This window comes from Heterocephalus glaber, unplaced genomic scaffold, assembly GCF_053883595.1.
Source record: "Heterocephalus glaber isolate CG9 unplaced genomic scaffold, H.glaber_assembly_v1.0 deba00001509, whole genome shotgun sequence".
NCBI lineage: Eukaryota > Metazoa > Chordata > Mammalia > Rodentia > Bathyergidae > Heterocephalus > Heterocephalus glaber.
In genome coordinates this window covers 2899718-2915805 of record NW_028258325.1, presented here as the reverse complement: position 1 = coordinate 2915805, position 16088 = coordinate 2899718, and the positions used below count along the sequence as shown (strand labels likewise).

Genomic DNA, 16088 nt, shown 5'->3' with positions numbered 1-16088 from the left:
TGGTACAGAAAAGCAGAGGTGGTGGCAGCCCCGGGCCCAGCGGCAGGTGGGTGCCAGCCTCCCCTCCCGGCTGTGCAGTCAGGAAGCTGTGGGCCGGGTCTGGGTTAGTACGGGTGGTCGCGGGGCGGGTACCTACCCTGTGGTCCAAGCCGTTCTTCCCGGGTCCTGGGGGAGAGTCAGATTTGGAATAGGGGAAGCCTGAAACAGACACAGCACAGCCTGGTCACGCGCTCGGCACGGCTGGAGAGAGGCCCCTGGCCGGGCTCCTGATGGAGGGGACACAGCTGCAAGGAGCCTGCCACCTCAGCTGGACTCCTGTCCCCAGAGTGCACAGGGAGGCAGGAGCCAGGCAGGGCCAACCCCAGCCTACCACTGCCTGGGGAGCAGCACTGGCCTTGTGTTCATGATGGGCGGGCCCTCAGCCTCATCTGTCACCCCAGCCAGCCCCTCGCTGTCCACACGGGGCTGGGTCTTGGTACCTGGGGGGCAGTAGGGTATGCCATCCAGTGCCAGGGGCGGCAAAGGCACGCCACCACCCGCCACATGGGACCTGGAGACTCCCTCTCTCTCTCTCCCTTCCTTTCTTCCTTCCTTCCTTCCTTTCTTTCCTTCTCTTCCTTCTTTCCTTTTTCCTTTTTTGAGACAAGATCTTACTATGTTGCCCAGGCTGGTCTTGTCATCATAGGGGTGCAGAGGGGAGCAGCCCGCCTGGCTCTTGAGGCGCCTTCTAGTGGAGGGGCCGTGGCACAGCCTCCCGCAGCCATGGGGTGGCCCACACTGGGGGTGCCCTCACAGGCCTGCCTCAGTCCCTGAATGGTCTCCTTCCACCGCCTGGGACCCCGAGAGCAGGGCCCATGGCACCTTGCCGGGCGTCCCTAGCTGGAAGCCAGCAGCGCAGACCAACCAGACACAAATACACCAGTCTTTTGCCTCTGGGCCCCTGGGCTGCCCTGGGAGAGCGGCAAGGGCCGGTGGGCCACCACCCTCCGTGTGTGCACAGAGGACTGGGGCTGGGCCTCCAGAGCATGCGGCTGGGCTGCTCCCCACTGCCCCGGCCTCTCTGAGGCCCCCAGTGAGTGGACCAGCCCAGAGACGGGTGGGTACCTGCCTGAGGTCACACAGCTCGGTAGCAGCAGTCCCAGAGGGAGACCGAGGCGAGAAACACCTGCTTCCTGAGTTATGCTCGGAGCCGGCGCTCTGGGACCCTGGACAGCGTTTAGCCGAGACACGAGCTGCCTGTGAGGATGCCTCATGCGGTGGTTCTCAAAGTGCGTCCCCAACTAGCACCATGAACCTCACCAGGGGACGTGGGAGTCCCCTCGTGAGAAACACACATTCTCACCCCACTGCGGACCTGGAGTCAGAATTCCAGGGCTGGGACTCTGGCCAGTGCCCGGGCTTTTACAAGCCCTCCAGGGTGTTTGGCTGGACAGCAGCACCTGGACACGACTGCCCTTTGGTTCTAAGATCAGCAAGTGCCCTTGCTGAACCTGTACCTCACCTCACAGCCGTGACCTGGACACACCACAGGCACCTGGATGGGGGCGGCTCCCAGGGCCTGGGCTGCTGTCCACAGTCCCGGCATTCAACTGCGCCAGGCAGGGTGGAAACCCGACTTCCATTAAGCCACTTCACACACCCTGAGGTCACTGAGTAGGGCTCTCTTCCACCTGCTTGGGGCACCTGTCTCAGACACCGTAATGCATTTGCTTCAACCATCAAATATGATCAAAGAGACTGAGAAAAGAAGGGTGACATATTGTATATTCAGCCCCATGTTTGCCTCTTCTAAAGTCCGAGAAAGTCTTTATTTCCCATCCATCCTGAAGGATATTTTTGCTGACTCTAGAATCCACACTGACAATGTTTTTCTTTATCCATGAGAGACGTGCTACCTCCACCTGGTTGCCATAGTTTTGACTGCAAAATCTGCGGTCATTCAGTTGGGTGTTTCCCATCTTTTCTGAGTGCTTTCAAGATAGTGGTGTCTATTTTTTGTGGGTTTTTTGAGTCCTTAATTTTCAGGAGTTTAATCATGATGAGTCTTGGTGTGGATTTCTTTGAGGTTCATTCAGTTTCTTGAATTTGTAGGTTTGTCCCTTTTGGAAAATGTGAGTTTTCAGCCATCACTTCCTTGAAAAAAAAACTATATATATATATTTGCAGTACTGGGAATCAAAACCAGAGGTGCTCTATCACTGATCTGCATCCCCGGGCCATTTTTGGTTTTTATTTTTAGGTAGGGTTTTGCTAAATTGATCCAGCTTACAATCCTCCTGCTTCAGCCTCCCAGGTTCTGGGATTACAGTGTCATGTCACCACATTTCTCTGATCCTTTTTCAATCCCATTCTCCTCCTCTCCTGGGAATCCAGTGATACAAACACCATCCCCCAAGTCCCTGGGTGCTGGGTCACTGCGTCCTTCCTCTCTGTTGTTCATGTTGTTGTTCTCCTTGCTCTATGTGCACACGCTGATTCTCTTTCCTCATATTTGGTTGTTCTCTTTTTGAACGCATCCAGTGGATTTTTAATTTTGGTTATTTTATTTTTCAGTTCTATAGTTTCCAAAAAAATAATTTCTCTTTCTTTGGTGGGACGTTTTCTTGCTCGTTCCAAAATGACCTGCACATGCTTGTTCAAATATTTTTATGGTAGCTGTCTTAAAATCCTTACCGGGTAATTCCAGCATCTCATTCTTTTCTGTGTCTTATCTGTCGATTGTCTTTTTCCACTTCCGTAGTTAGCTTCATGGTTCTTGCTGTGCGGAACAATTCTTCAGCAGAATCCTGGACACTTGTGGGTATTAAGTGAGGAGTTTTGGTCTCAATTTAGCAGACTGTCACTCTGTCTGATTCAGTGACAATTCCATTTTCAGAATGCTGTCGAAGTGCTTCTCTGGCCTGGCCTGCCGGTCTCCTGTTCATCTCTGCTGGTGCTGCCCGTGGTGGGCCTCCTTGGTGCAGACGGAGGCCCCGCCATGGACGCAGACATCTCCTGGCGTTCCCCGGGCTTCAGGGCCCGCTGGCCTCCTGCTCAGGGCCTGCGGGTGTGGGGAGGGAGACAGCTCCCTGCCTCCTGTCTCGGTGGGAGGCCAGCCCTTCTTCCTCTTCTCTCCCTGTGGCATCCGCCGTGTCATTTCCAGGTTCTCTCACTTGTGCTCGGAGAGGGAAGCAGGAGAGTGCGTCCAGGTGAGCGCATGCCTGAGTTGCTATCTGCACCCATCACACTGGGGCTCTCTGGGGAGGGTCCAGCCCCTGGTGAATTTAAAGGCCCTGAGAAGCTTTGTGCGTTCAGGGCAAGAACCGCCATTATGTGAGGTCCCTTTGCACATCCAGCAATGTCACTCAGTTCTCACTGCCTGTGTGCTGAATGTGAGCCCATTTTACAGACTAGAAAGCCGAGGCCTAGTGGGATCGAGTGACTGACAGTTGCACAACCAGGGAGCACCCAGAGCTTCTGGCTTCAGGAGCCCGTCACCCCATCTGCTCCCTGGAGCAGTCCTGTGGGGCTGCAGGCAGTGTTCTCAGGCCTGTGCAAGGGAGGCGCTCAGTGTGAGGCTGTGTGCACATTAAACTGAGGGACCGGCGAGGGAGGATGGGTATGGAGGACCTGAGGCCACCTGGACCTGGGTGACGGTGACCTCGGGGCATGTTGGGCCCTGTGATCCCTGACGCCCAGCCCACACCAGGCTGGCCCCAGCACCGCCTGCACCCCCACCGAAGACTGCCCAGCCCTGCCTCACCGCCCCGCGGCTGCACTTGGCTCTGTCCTCTTCCAGTGCTCATGAGGTCAGAGTATTTGCTGGGCGTTCAAGGTGCAGCCCTCATGGGGGCGGGGGTGTCCTGAGGCAGCAGGAGGCAGGTGGCTGGCCCAGCACCCTGGGCTGCCTGTGGACAGCTGGCCAGCAAGCCACTCCCCAGGCGGACTGCCAGCGTCTCACCGGCGCCTGTGACTGCAGCTGCATGCCTGTCGGGTCTGGTCCCTCCTGAGCCTTGTGTCCCCGTGTGAGGAGGGAGGTGGTCTGGAACCCCTGAGAGTCTCAGGTGACAGTGGACCAGAGGCCCCTGGAGCCATCAGAGCTCAGGCTTTGGAAGCAGCTTGGCAGTTCTGAGCCGGCTGCCAAGCCTTGATGCTGCCTGGCTGTGGCCCTGCCCAGACGTCTCCCGAGGGCCTGGCCATAGGATGCCATGTGCCCACCATGTGAGCTCCCTGCCAGGACCATCCCCGTTCTTACACCCGAGGGACTTCCAAACCCAGAGAGCTTTGTCTTGTGCCCAAGGTCACCTAACAGGGGACAAGCCAGGATTCAACCCCAGCATTCTCTGCTGGGCCCTCCCACAGCCTCCTGGACACGTCTGTAACCCTGTATACACAGCAGCCACTCGCACGTCCCCACACCACTGGGAGCCTGGAGCACTCTAACTTCTGCTTTCTCCCTTGGACACGGCTGGCTCCTGGGGAGCAGGGTGGGATCCCCTTGCGTGCTCCGTGACATACAGCAGGCTCTCCATGCTGGTGGCTGTTTTCCCAAGCCATCTCACAGCTCCCAGGCTGTGCCTTCCCCGACAAACCCAGCACTTGTGGTACAAGAGACAGAGCTTCTCATAGACTGCAACCTGCAGGCCCGGGGAGTGAGGGGGACACAGGAGCCTGCAGAGGGGCCCTGAGATCACGCCCCATGGTGAGACCCAGGACCTGGAGGCACACCCTGTCCGGTCCCTGCTGTGGGTGAGTCCACCGTCACAGAGGACGAGAGGTTTGAAAGGTGAAGGGTCTGCGGGTGGCCCCCCAAAGGGCACTGCTGCTCCCAGGGCTCCCGAGCATCCACTGGGGCCAGGCCCTCCCCAACTCCTGCAGCTCCCACTGCCCCTAGGGGCTCAGGGAGGAGCAAGAGCAGAGAGCACCAGTCTCCCCAGCCAGATGCCTGTCTTTCCAGAAAGACCCAGGCTGGCCGTTCCCTGCCCGAATCCAGGGGCTGCTGGATGCCAGGCTGGCTCCCTCGGCCTCCTCTCTGCCTTCCTCAGCCCAGGCCACAGCTGGTGCCCTCAGCCTGGCATCCTCAGCCTCACCCTTGCCACTTTCTCCATCCCTGTTGCCTACAGCGTCGAGTCGAGGTGCCATCCCACCTGCTGCACGCTCTGTCCCCAGCGCCGTGCAGAGATGGGGACCCAGAAGACCTGACCCAGTGTGAGCTGGGAGTGGGACGAGGGATTCACTGCGCACTAAGCTCACACACAGGCTGTGTGCTTGCCCTGAGGACATAGGTGTCCCCGCGGGGACATCAGGCAGGCCGCTGGCAGCTCAGGCTCCAGCCCGTGAGAGCTGGGCTCCCAGGCCTCCACCTCTGAGCTCTGAGCTGTGCCCTCGCCTCCTGACAGCCACCTGGATGGCTCTGGGTCCCCAAGCCAACAAGGGGAGATCTGCCTCTCCACCCCCTCCCTGACAAAGGCTCCTTGCCCACCTAGGCTGCCACCCCGCCCCAGGGGCTTCTTGATTCTGCCACCCAGGGCCCCAGCCCCTCTGCAGGGCCCCAGCCAGCCTATCTGAGGGCTCCCACTGCTCACCACACAGCCCCGACTGTCCCTGCCCGCCCTCTGCCAAGTGGGTTAAACCCAAAGGTGGGCACCACTTCCTGCTGGCAACCTGCAGTGCCCATCCCCTCCATGAACCGCAGAAGACCTGCCCTGACCGTCCCTGCCAGTCCTGCTCCTGCCCCCACTGTCTCCTGCACTGGCCTCTAAGCCTTGGTGTGTGCAGGGCCCAGGACCTCTCAGGACCTCTTGGGTGCTGGCAGTGCCTTCTGGTCCCTTCTCACCTAGCCTCATCCCGGAAATGCAGGCGAGAGCTGCCCAGAGCCCTCCGGACCTGCCTCCTCTGGGACCCGGTCACCAGGCCTGGTGGGCCCTCCACCACCAGCTACACCTCTGCCCTCTCACCAGCAGCAGCCTGTCTGAGGCTGTGCCCTGGGTCTGCGGCACACCACTTCCTGCCCTGCCACTCCTGTGTGTAAGAGCGCACCACCCACTGCACACCCTGGCACTGCCCATTAGTACAGCTCACACCACCCTCCTGCTGCCCCATACTGCACCGGGCTAAGCCCCGTAGGACCCGCAGGGGATGAGGCCTAGCTTGGCCTCTGCTCAGAGCGAAGGGGTCACAAAAGACTCACTGGGTGACTGGGCCGTGCCTCCCCCCGGGGCCCGGTTTGCCTGTCGTAAAATGAGGGTGTGGTGCCGCTGTCCTTCCCACCTGGTACTGGTGCAATCCCTACAGGGTCTCCGCTGCAGCCCCTCCACCAGGCTACGCTGGTCCTGCCTGACGTTCCCATGACAAAGCAGGAGTCGAGGACCAGGACACGCGAGGACAGAGTCCTCCCACCTTGGAGGCCTGCGGGACTCGGGGAGGACGACACCTTACTGCCTCTTTCCTCCTGCAGCCACCAAAGAACCCTGCCCTGCAGCAGCCCTGGGCCCTGCACCTCCCTCCCCAAGGGTGGCCTGTGGGGTCAGTAACCAGAAAAGACCTGCAGAGGACTCCACAGGGGCCTCACAGTGAGGGCACACACAGAATGGGACACAGAATGCCAAACCGACAGGCGGGTTGGGGCCTCCCTGCGCCGGCTCTGTTGCTGACTCCAAGCTTTGCTCCATCTGTCGCCAAGCTCCGCCCCCTGCATCCACCCCACCGCCCCTCCAAGACGCCATGCTGGGTTTGAGCAGGGGGCTTATCCACTGTGAGAGTGTCAGGGCTCTTCTGGGACCTCAAAGTCCCCTGGGCAGGGTCCCCAGCCACCCAGGGGCTTCTCTGACTACCATGCCCAAGGGTGAGATGGAAAGAGAGGCAGCAGGCTGTCCTCAGGAGCCAGGCAGGGCAGGGGACGGCCACCCTGTGTTCTTCCGGGAAGTGAGCCTCACCCTGCAGGGCCGGAAGCTGTGCAGAAATGGTGTGTCCATATCAGATTATCACACATGGTCCAGACAGTCCTAGATGTACAACAGGAAAAGGAAGCCGCCCACATCACATGTGTGCTTCTTCACAGAGGCGGAGGGCCACAGCCCTAGGGGACAAGGGCCACCACTGCCTCTGTGCCACCCAGCACCATGCCCATCAGGGGGCGGAGGGATGGGTGGGTGGATGGATGGACGGCTGCAGGACAAGCTCGGGAATGTGTGGATGGCATCATGGTGGGACAAGGCTGTGACTGGGCCCCGAGAGCCACAAGGCACTGGGCAGGCAGGCGGCCTGGGACATGGCTGCTGCTCCCGACCGCACTGCTGGGGGCCGCTCTCCTCTTCCTGTCTCCCCTCGGCGCCTGCTCAGTGTCTGCCACAGAGTGCGTGCTCAATAAATACCCATTGAATTTAACGCATCTCAATTCAACCAACATTTATTGAGCGCCCACTGTGTTGGGGTCACAGCCCTACCTTCCTCGGTGCAGAGGGACACCCGGGAGGCGGGTGGCCATTGCTGTGTGCAAATGCTCTGTGCAGGCAAAGGCAGCACAACAGGATCCAGAGCCAGGGACCCCCTTGGGGGCACTGGAGGAGGCTGGAAAGGGCCCCGAGAAGAGAGATGGACCCCGCAGGCTCGCGGGGCAGGCAGACAGCAAGGCTCGCCTGGGACAGGCCCAACCACAGCCCAGGCCTCATGGCTGCTTCCAGCCACGTCAGGAAACGAGGTGACATCACTCGGACAGAAGCACAGGCACAGTCAGACACAGGGGCTCCTGCGTGGAGGAGGCACCAGGGCAGCCCGGGGAAGCGAGGCAGGACGCAGCCGCAGTCACGGTCACAAGGCAAGGGTGGCAGAGGCCAGGACGCACCCAGGGTGCATGTGCCATGCAGGTTTGCAGGCAGCTGGGCTGTGGTGGGTGGCGGGGACATGCCAGAAGCTGTGGAGCTGGCAGGCAGGCCCCTGCAGCTGTGAGAGTGGCCAGCACAGTCTGGCCTTGCAGGGGCCTCCCCTCTCAGCCCACAGGTCCCGGAATGGCCCAGGGCACCCACAACCTGGCATCTGCAAATGTGAAAATGGTGTTGGGGCAAGGGCTACGCACACGGGTCACACAGCCTGACAGTGGCAGCTGTCTCTAGCCGGCTGTCTCCCTGCAGCGTCTCTTCCCTTGGTCCTGGGCCACAGAGTACAGTGGGAGTTGCGGGGGACAGTAGTGTCGGGCACCGAGGAACCAGGCTGGCAGACGAGGCCTGCCCACCCCAAGGGGATGGACTGGACGCCAGAGAGCACTGTCCTCAGATGCCCCAGTGCTCACTCTAGGTCCTGGAGCTAATGTCTGGGCAGGGAGGGCCACGGGGCTGCTCCCAAGCTGGGGCACACGAGGGGCACACACATGCCGGGGAGGAGCACAGCACCCGGACAGGGACACAGGCAAAGGGAGGGCTGCAGGGCAGGTGTGCAGCTGCCCCCAGGAAGCCCAGCCAGCCATGGGAAGACTGGGCCCTGCCCACCACATGGCTGCAGGCGTCCCCTTCCTGGGGCAGTGTTGGGGTCGCTTGCCAGGCCGACAGCAGCCTTGGGCACCCAACTCTGAGATCCTGGAGGCAGAGGCAGGAGGAGACAAAGGTCCACGCAGAAGAGCACAGCTGTCCTAGTTGCGGCCACCCTGTGACAACCACGATTCCAGGCATCCGTGCCTCCATGCAGCCCTCTCCTATGGCCACTTTCAGCAGGCAGCAGCAGCGAAGTGCAGCTCAGAGTCATGGCGGTGAGGGTGAGGATGAGGATGGACACGGCCCTTCCCCGTGCACCTACTACCTGCCAGGCAGGGCACCACCGTGCCCAGCCAAGTATCCCAGAGACCCGTGGGGCAGCCGCGCAGAGCCACCCCGTCACATGCGGGTCAGGGGGGCTGGGTCTGAGCTCGGTCAGTGTCCTGAGAGTCCTGAGAGCCAGGACCTCTCCTCTGTGCCTCGCACCCACGCCCACACCTCCTGGCCTCTGCTTCCAACCTCAGCCCCCACCTGGGCTGCAGAAATGACCACCTGCTAGGCCCTGAGGGGCTCCCGCTGGCGCCCCCTGCTGGCTCATCCAGGAGTGACAGCAGTAGACTAGATCAGGTTTTCTCTGTCCTCCAGCTTCGCTCTCACCTCAAGTCTTCACCACACCCCAGCTCAGGCAACGCCAGCCTGGTCACCAGCCTCTCCTGCACCTCGCCCAGGAGCCCCGTCGCCCACTCTAGCTCTGGACTCGCCTGGACCATGCCCCCATCCGCTCTGCTGGGAATTAGGCCTGGGAGCTCTTTCTCCCGTGACTCAGGACCCCTGCCCAGCAGCTCTGGGAGTGTCACTAGGAGACCCCGTGCCATGGCCACCGCACGCCGACTGATTGATGTCCACACGGGTACGTGGTGAGTGGAGAGGCCTCTGCTCTCCTATCTGGGTGCCCTCGCAGGGCCAGCTCACTGTCACATGTCTTAAGGAGCCAGGCTGATATGCAAGGGGCTGCGCGGTGCTGGGGCCCCAAGGCTGGAGCCTCCATGTGCGATGCAGCTCTGGACTCAGAAGAGCCACTCACGTGAGTAGAAGCTGTCTCCAGGCGCTCTGGGGAGTGGCTCTCGCTCCGGCCCACTACTGTGCGACAGAGACTGGCTGTCCAGGTCTGGAGAGTTCGTCCTCGTGTCGGTGTCACCCTTGAGCAGCAGCCAGCTGGTCTTCTGCAGAGTAGAAAAGGTCGCATGAACTTGAAGCTTACCAGCAATGATGGAAACAGGTCCCTGGAGCCTTCTAGGAGCCTCCTGTAGTCTACGTGCAGGCCTCGCCATGAGGAAACTCCATGTGAGCAAGGCCCAGCTTTTATGAAAGTCTCACCACATAGGGGGACTGGAGCATGGGACGCATTCAGGGTAAATGCTACTGTCCCATTTTACAGATGAGGAAACTGAGGCACAGGGAAGGCAGGGGCCCAAATGGCACCACTGGAGCAGAGCCATGCCTACTGTTCACACCTGTGCCTCCCTGGCGAGAGCTGCGCCCACAAAGTCTAAAACCTTTAGCCTGGGACCCTGGTGGAAATCCCAACCTGCTCTAGAGCCGTCATCCCCAGTGCCCCCAGAATCCATTTGGGCACAGCACATCCTCCTCAGTTACAGAGCCAGGGCCAGGTTGCCTGGCAACCAGCCAGGATTGGGGGAAGAAGACTCATCCTGAGCCCAGGATGGAGGCACTGGACACACCCCACTGTGGACCTCCAGGAACCCAAGGAACAGAGGAGCAGAGGACCCTGCAGCTGCAGAGGGGATTGGCACAGAGCCATGGGGCTCTCAGAGTGAAAGCTGCTCCCCTAGTTACCTTCCTGCTGTCCTGGTCAAAACTTCCATCCTCCCCGTCCAATCGTCTTGCAGCTGGAAGGGAAAAATAAATTTGTAGAGGCAACACACCAAGAATTCTGGGTTTCCCACTTCACCGCTACAGTCAGAAACGAAAAAGGAGACAAGAAAGGGCAACGGCGAGAGGGCCTCTGAGCAGCTGGGGACGCAGGTGAGTTGGAGCACGCTCTGGGGGAGCCTCCAGGCGGAGGACACATGCCCGGAGGTGGGGAAGCAGCCCCTTGTGTCAGCCCCACTCACACCGGAGGGGGAGACAGTCACATCCTCAGGGGCAGCCGCCTGCATGGCGAGGACGCCTGCGCAGCAGGCAGGGTGCGGAAGGGACAGCTCCAGCCCAGAGCACTCTGCACATCGCCGCCTCTCCGCACCGGACCCTGCAGGCCGGGCTTCACATCACGGCACAGATTGGGCACCGGGGCTCGGGGCAGTGCCTTGCTCAAGGTCACCGACTAGTGGGGACAGAGGCTGACGGGAACCTTGGCAGACTGTGCCCAAAGTCTTTGTCTCCCCCACCTCGCTGCCCACAAAACACAGAACATGAAGTGATTTATGCCACCGGGCAGAGTCCATGCAACAGAAATGAAAAATACAACCGGAAATGAACTCAATGAAATGCGCAAGCAAGCATTCACTTTGCATAGTTCGTTTACCAAGAACACTACATGCAGCATTTGGGGGAGGGCATCCCGCAGGGCTGCCCCGATTCCCAACCAGCGAACCACACGAGGCATGCGGAGGTCCCGGCATCCAGCCAGCCAGCGCACAGACCCCATGCCAGAGTGCCAGCCCCATGCACACACGACTGAGCAGAAACCCGGTCTCCTGGGCACAGGCCCAGGTCTGGGTGGGACACACCCACCAGGGTGGGGTTCTTACCTGCAGCCAGGGGCGAGCTGGGCCCTGCCAGTCTTTTGGAGCGCCCTGCCTCCTGCACCACCAAGGACAAGACTGACACCAGGCCAGAAAGCTTGGACATTGGGGATTGGGCTACGGGACCTTGACAAGATAAGGCCAAAATCGAAGACTGAGCACTTCCGTTCTGCACACATGGATGTTTCCCTACTCTGTGGCCCCCTGCTTCACTGCTGTCCAGGAGAGAGAGTGATTTTCAAGGTGAAAATAAGAAGCCCTGCTCTCTACTCCCAGAGGCGACCTGATGGCGAGTCTGCCAAGGAGGCCATGGTGGGGAGGCAGGGGCAGGGAGCACATAGGCCGGCACAGGCCCAGCAGCTGGACGCTCCTGTTGCTGGGCAGCGGTGGTCTCAAGTGTGGCCATACGTCAGCCCAGGCTTGGCAGCTGCCCATCATCACCTCCCAGGGCAGAGCGGGCCTGGGGACCTGGAGGTCTGGGAGCAAGGCCACCGTCCATGCGGGCAAAGCCCCTGGGACCAAGTCTGCTGGCCAAAACAATCCAGCCACACTCCTGCAAGCCAGGAGCCCCTGAAGTGGCAGCCACTCTTGGGCTGATCTGCAAGTTGGAAACAATGAAGGGCCTCTGGATGTGAAATCCCAGCCCTTGGGGCTCAGGCCAGGGATCCATCTAAGACCTTCACAGGGCCGTGGACTATGGGGTGGTCACACGACCTGGCCGCAGAGCTATCCAGGGCTCCAGATGGCCCCACCTTGGCTGGGAGGGGACACTGCTCAGACTCAGCCAGTTCCCTTGGCAAACACTGCCCTGCAGTCAATCAAGCTCAGCCAAGAGCGCCTCAGAGCCAAGTGCGCCAGCCCACAAAGCCGCGATGGGTTCTCTCGGGAATGAGGAGCCTGGCAGGAGGATTTGCACACAGTGCTTTGCAGGATTGGTAGCTTGCGTCTTCGGCAGCTCTGAGCCTCGGTTTCCTGATCTGTGAAATGGGTAGACGATGCCTACCCCTCCAGGTTGTGAGGGTCACATGAGAAAACCGATGTGAGTGCTGGAATAACGGGCAGCTCAGGAGGAATTAGGAATAAACACGAGGCCATGAGGAGACTAATTTGTAGCATGCTGTTCTGGAGCGTCAGGAAAAGATAGATCAATTCAGGACAACCAGAAAAAGAGGGTGTGGTGTTCAGTCACACAGGCAGCTCCTGAGCCTGGGGATTCATCTGCCTTGAGGATCCCTCCCCTCTATCTCCGAGTCTCTTGTTCTTCCCTAGATACAGAAGAGGCCGGACTTCACTCTTTCCCGTACTGCATCTCAGGACTCATTCATAATTTGAACACCTATACATGCAACCTTTTAAGTTCTTATTCATTCCTCTCCACTTACTCATCTACTCTTTCAACTTCCCACCCACCCACCCACCCATCCTTTATCCTTCTACCCATCCATCCATGCACTCATCCATCTGCTGCTCATCCATTCATTCATCCATCCATCCATCCATGCACCTTCTTATCATATCATCCACTCACCCATCCATTCAGCCTTCTCTTTGTCAACTTCAATCCATTCCTTCGCCCACCGATGCATCCACTCATCATGCAGCCCTCTGCCCACCGCTTCCTCCCTGGATTTGCCCTCTGTGTGCCAGGAGGCCCTTCATCCTTTGTCCCCTCCCTTTTCCTGAGCAGTCTGCACCTGTATGTCCTGAGTACAGGGCATGCAGAAAACCTCAGACAAGACCCTTCCTCCAGAAGCTCCCAGGCCCCAGAGGTGAGGCAGCAGGAGGAACAAGTGCCTTGATGGGGGAGAAATTCAGCTCAGAGGTGCTCTTGCAGTAACACACATCTGATGAGGACTTCCTCACCTCCTTACAGAACTCCCTGGCTGTCCGGGGGCTGTGAGAGCTGTTGAGCCGTGCCGGCCACTGTCCCCTAGGCCACCGTCCCCTCTGGCTAGGGGAGGAGCTCACTGGAGCTCGGTCTGCAGGGTCTGCTCTTCCCTTGGCCTCTAGACCTGGCTTCTAAGGAAGACCCATCAGCATGCTTTATCCTGATTTTCCCAGAGCCACACCTGTCTCTCCAATTGAAATGAAGTCGGAATTGCACTGAGAGAGAGAATGAGCAGTGTGTGCATGTGTGTGTATGCACTGTGCCTGGCCCCTGGCATCTCAGCTCCCAGAGACACAGCCATGTGTCCCCAGCACTGGACAAAGCCCAGCAAATCAGCTTAAAAAATATTCCTTGGATGACGAAGCTCACTTCCTCCCCAGCCTTGGCTCCTTCTCTAAGGACCTAGGACACCTGCTCACTGGTGATATCAGGTCTCACGGTGGCATCAGAAGGAAAGGGAAATGACATTGGTGACTCTGGCCCCTGTCACTGCCTCTGCCTCCCCCCTCTTGGTGACCGGCCCTCTGTCTGCGTGTTCTGCACCAAGTCTCGTTTACCCTCCGGATCACGGGAGGCTGCAGCACCCTTCGTCCTGAGCAGCCACCTTGGGAAAGCGGGCCTCTGGGTCACTCCCTGTGCCCTCGGGACCTCGCTCGAGGTCCCTATGCTAGTTCGAGGCCTCGTACTTTCTTCCTGGAATCAGAGCCTGCACCCCCTGCCCTCTGCTCACATCCCAAGAGATGACCCCAAAACCAAACTGAGAGTCAGCCCCCAACACTGGACCCTCAGAGGCACAGGAAGCAGCAGTTCACTTCCGTTTTCAAAGGGGCTGAAGGACTAAGGCCTGTCACTTCCACTGTTCCGTGCGGGTGGGTGGCCCTGAGAATCCAGTGTCCTCCCGGGCCCACACCGAGCTCGCGGGAATGCTGTGGGGAGCCCAACTGACACGGTCTAACCCTGGCCCGCTTCCCTCCATCAGGGCCCTAACCCCAGCCCCCCTCTGTGTCCCAGCACCAGGGTCACCTCCCAGAGACTTCCTCAGAACCCTAAGTGACGTGGCCTCGCTCTCACAGAGGAGGAGACAGGCCCCAGGAAGGGAGGATTCACTCCTAGTGCCCTGGCCAGAAGTGGAGGGGCTGTGGTTTGCCCTGTGTGTCTCCTACAAGTGACGTGAGTGACTCTGGAACATGGAAACGCAGAGGGGCTCTAGACCCATCTGTCCCCACGGTGCGGGGCAGGGTCTGCCCCCCCTTTCTCGTCTCCCATTTCCTGTCCTTTGCCATTCAACTCCTTTTGCCTCCTTTTTTTTTTTTTTTTTTTTAAAGCCAATAGCTATAACCAGGTGGGGTTGGAACAGTGCGGAGACTCTGTCAGGCCCTAGGGCCACACATGTCCCCTGTGCTGATCCCAGCATCAAGGGTGATGAGAGGAAGCGAGCCCAGCACGGGGCTGCCACACATTAAATGGCTGCTCTGCGACACTCACCATCCTTGTCCCCAACGCCGCATGATGCCACCCTGGGCCTGGGGCCTGGACACCCTCACCCCCGAGGCCAGTGCCCAAGGGAGGAGCAATGCTCACAGGAAAACACAAAGCTCCAGCGAGCCCAACGAAGTGATGGTCAGTACACACATTAGTTAAAGGGACTGGAGCTTTTAAGCTTTTCCGTGATCTTCAGCCAGTCAGACAGTCCAGTAATTCAACTTCCTCTCCCAGAGTCTGCCCCAGTGGGACGGGGTTTAAAAGGAGCTGCTTAGGCCGAACCTTCTCCCCTCTCCCAAGAGGGCACTGGAGGGTCAGATCCCCAGGGGAGCACGGAGCTGGGTGTGGGCCTCACACACGGGCATGTGTGCGCGCACACACACACACACACACACACATACACACACACACACACACACACGCTCTTCCAGTAGGATCTAAGCCACCAGATTCGCAAAATTTGTAAAAATGTCTCATGGGCTGGAAACCAAGCACATAATGCACTGTCTTTTGAGGGTTCTCTAAGGAGGCCTGGCCACAACTGCCCTATGATTTACACGGCCCACCTACATTGAAGCCACGACAGAATTGCTTGTGTTTAGGCCCAGGCCATGGCCAAATACTTGGGGAGGGGACAGAGACAAGGAGAGAGGGAGGGAGAGGAAGAGAGAGAGGAGAGAGAGGGCAGAGAGAGAGAGAGAGAGAGGCAGGGGGGAGGGAGCTCTTTAAGATCTATTTCATGGAAGAACTGATGTGACAAAATTCAGGAATGATAAAGGGGCTTTGGCAGTTGCCTGGGGCTTTTTAAAAATAACAGTTATATTGCCTTTGGATAGGAGTCATGTTTATATCCTGAAACTTTTTTTCTTTTGGTACTGGGGATTGAACTCAGGACCTTGCGCTTGTGAAGCAGGCAGGGGAACCACTGAGCTACATCCCCGGCCCTATATCCTGAAACTTTAAAAATGCAATGACGGCCACAGCATACCTGACTTCCTGTGTCTTGAGCTGGCCTGCAGGGCTGGTGGGCATTTCACAGCTGTCCCCTGCGGCCGCCCGCTCCTTTACCCGGGTTGCAGCGCCCGGCCTGAGACCCGGAGCTAACAGTGCTTAGTGAAAAGGCCGCCAGTCATTCTGAACCTCGGTACCAGGACCGCAGGACATGTGGGTCCACGCAGGTTTCCAGCACAGTGCCACGAGGGCACTCATGGGACGCTCCTTCCTCGGGCGAGTCTGTTTCCCCCATAACACGAGAGAGCCAGTCTGGCAGTCTAACAGTCTGACTCGCCTGTCCCCTCTGATCCATCTGGGGCCCTCAGGCTCCCAGGGTGAAACTCACAGTGCTCTGGAGAACAAGACGTTTAACTCACTGTTTCTTGCTCGGGAAGAGGAAGAAATGCATGAAGCCCAGAGCCTGGTGCCATCACGGAGGAAGTGAAAGCAGATCTGCCACCCACATTCACACAAGGGAACTGGATTTGCTAGGTGGCCACGGGAGGAATTTTCACA

At 59.0% G+C, this 16088-nt stretch overlaps 1 protein-coding gene across 32 annotated transcripts in view; it reads right to left on the bottom strand.

Annotated features, from left to right (window-relative positions):
• The window catches only part of Ablim2 (actin binding LIM protein family member 2), a 113677-nt gene that overhangs the window by 14841 nt on the left and 82748 nt on the right, over window positions 1-16088 (bottom strand). For 21 of the 32 annotated variants that reach the window (XM_087187285.1, XM_087187292.1, XM_087187287.1 and 18 more), the window contains 3 exons: window positions 10302-10354; window positions 9529-9667; window positions 137-198 (listed from right to left, as the gene is read on the bottom strand). In XM_087187285.1, coding sequence (XP_087043411.1) covers window positions 137-198; window positions 9529-9667; window positions 10302-10354 — 254 coding nt within the window. The other 11 variants (XR_002395895.2, XM_087187267.1, XM_087187269.1 and 8 more) reach the window with 2 other exon arrangements.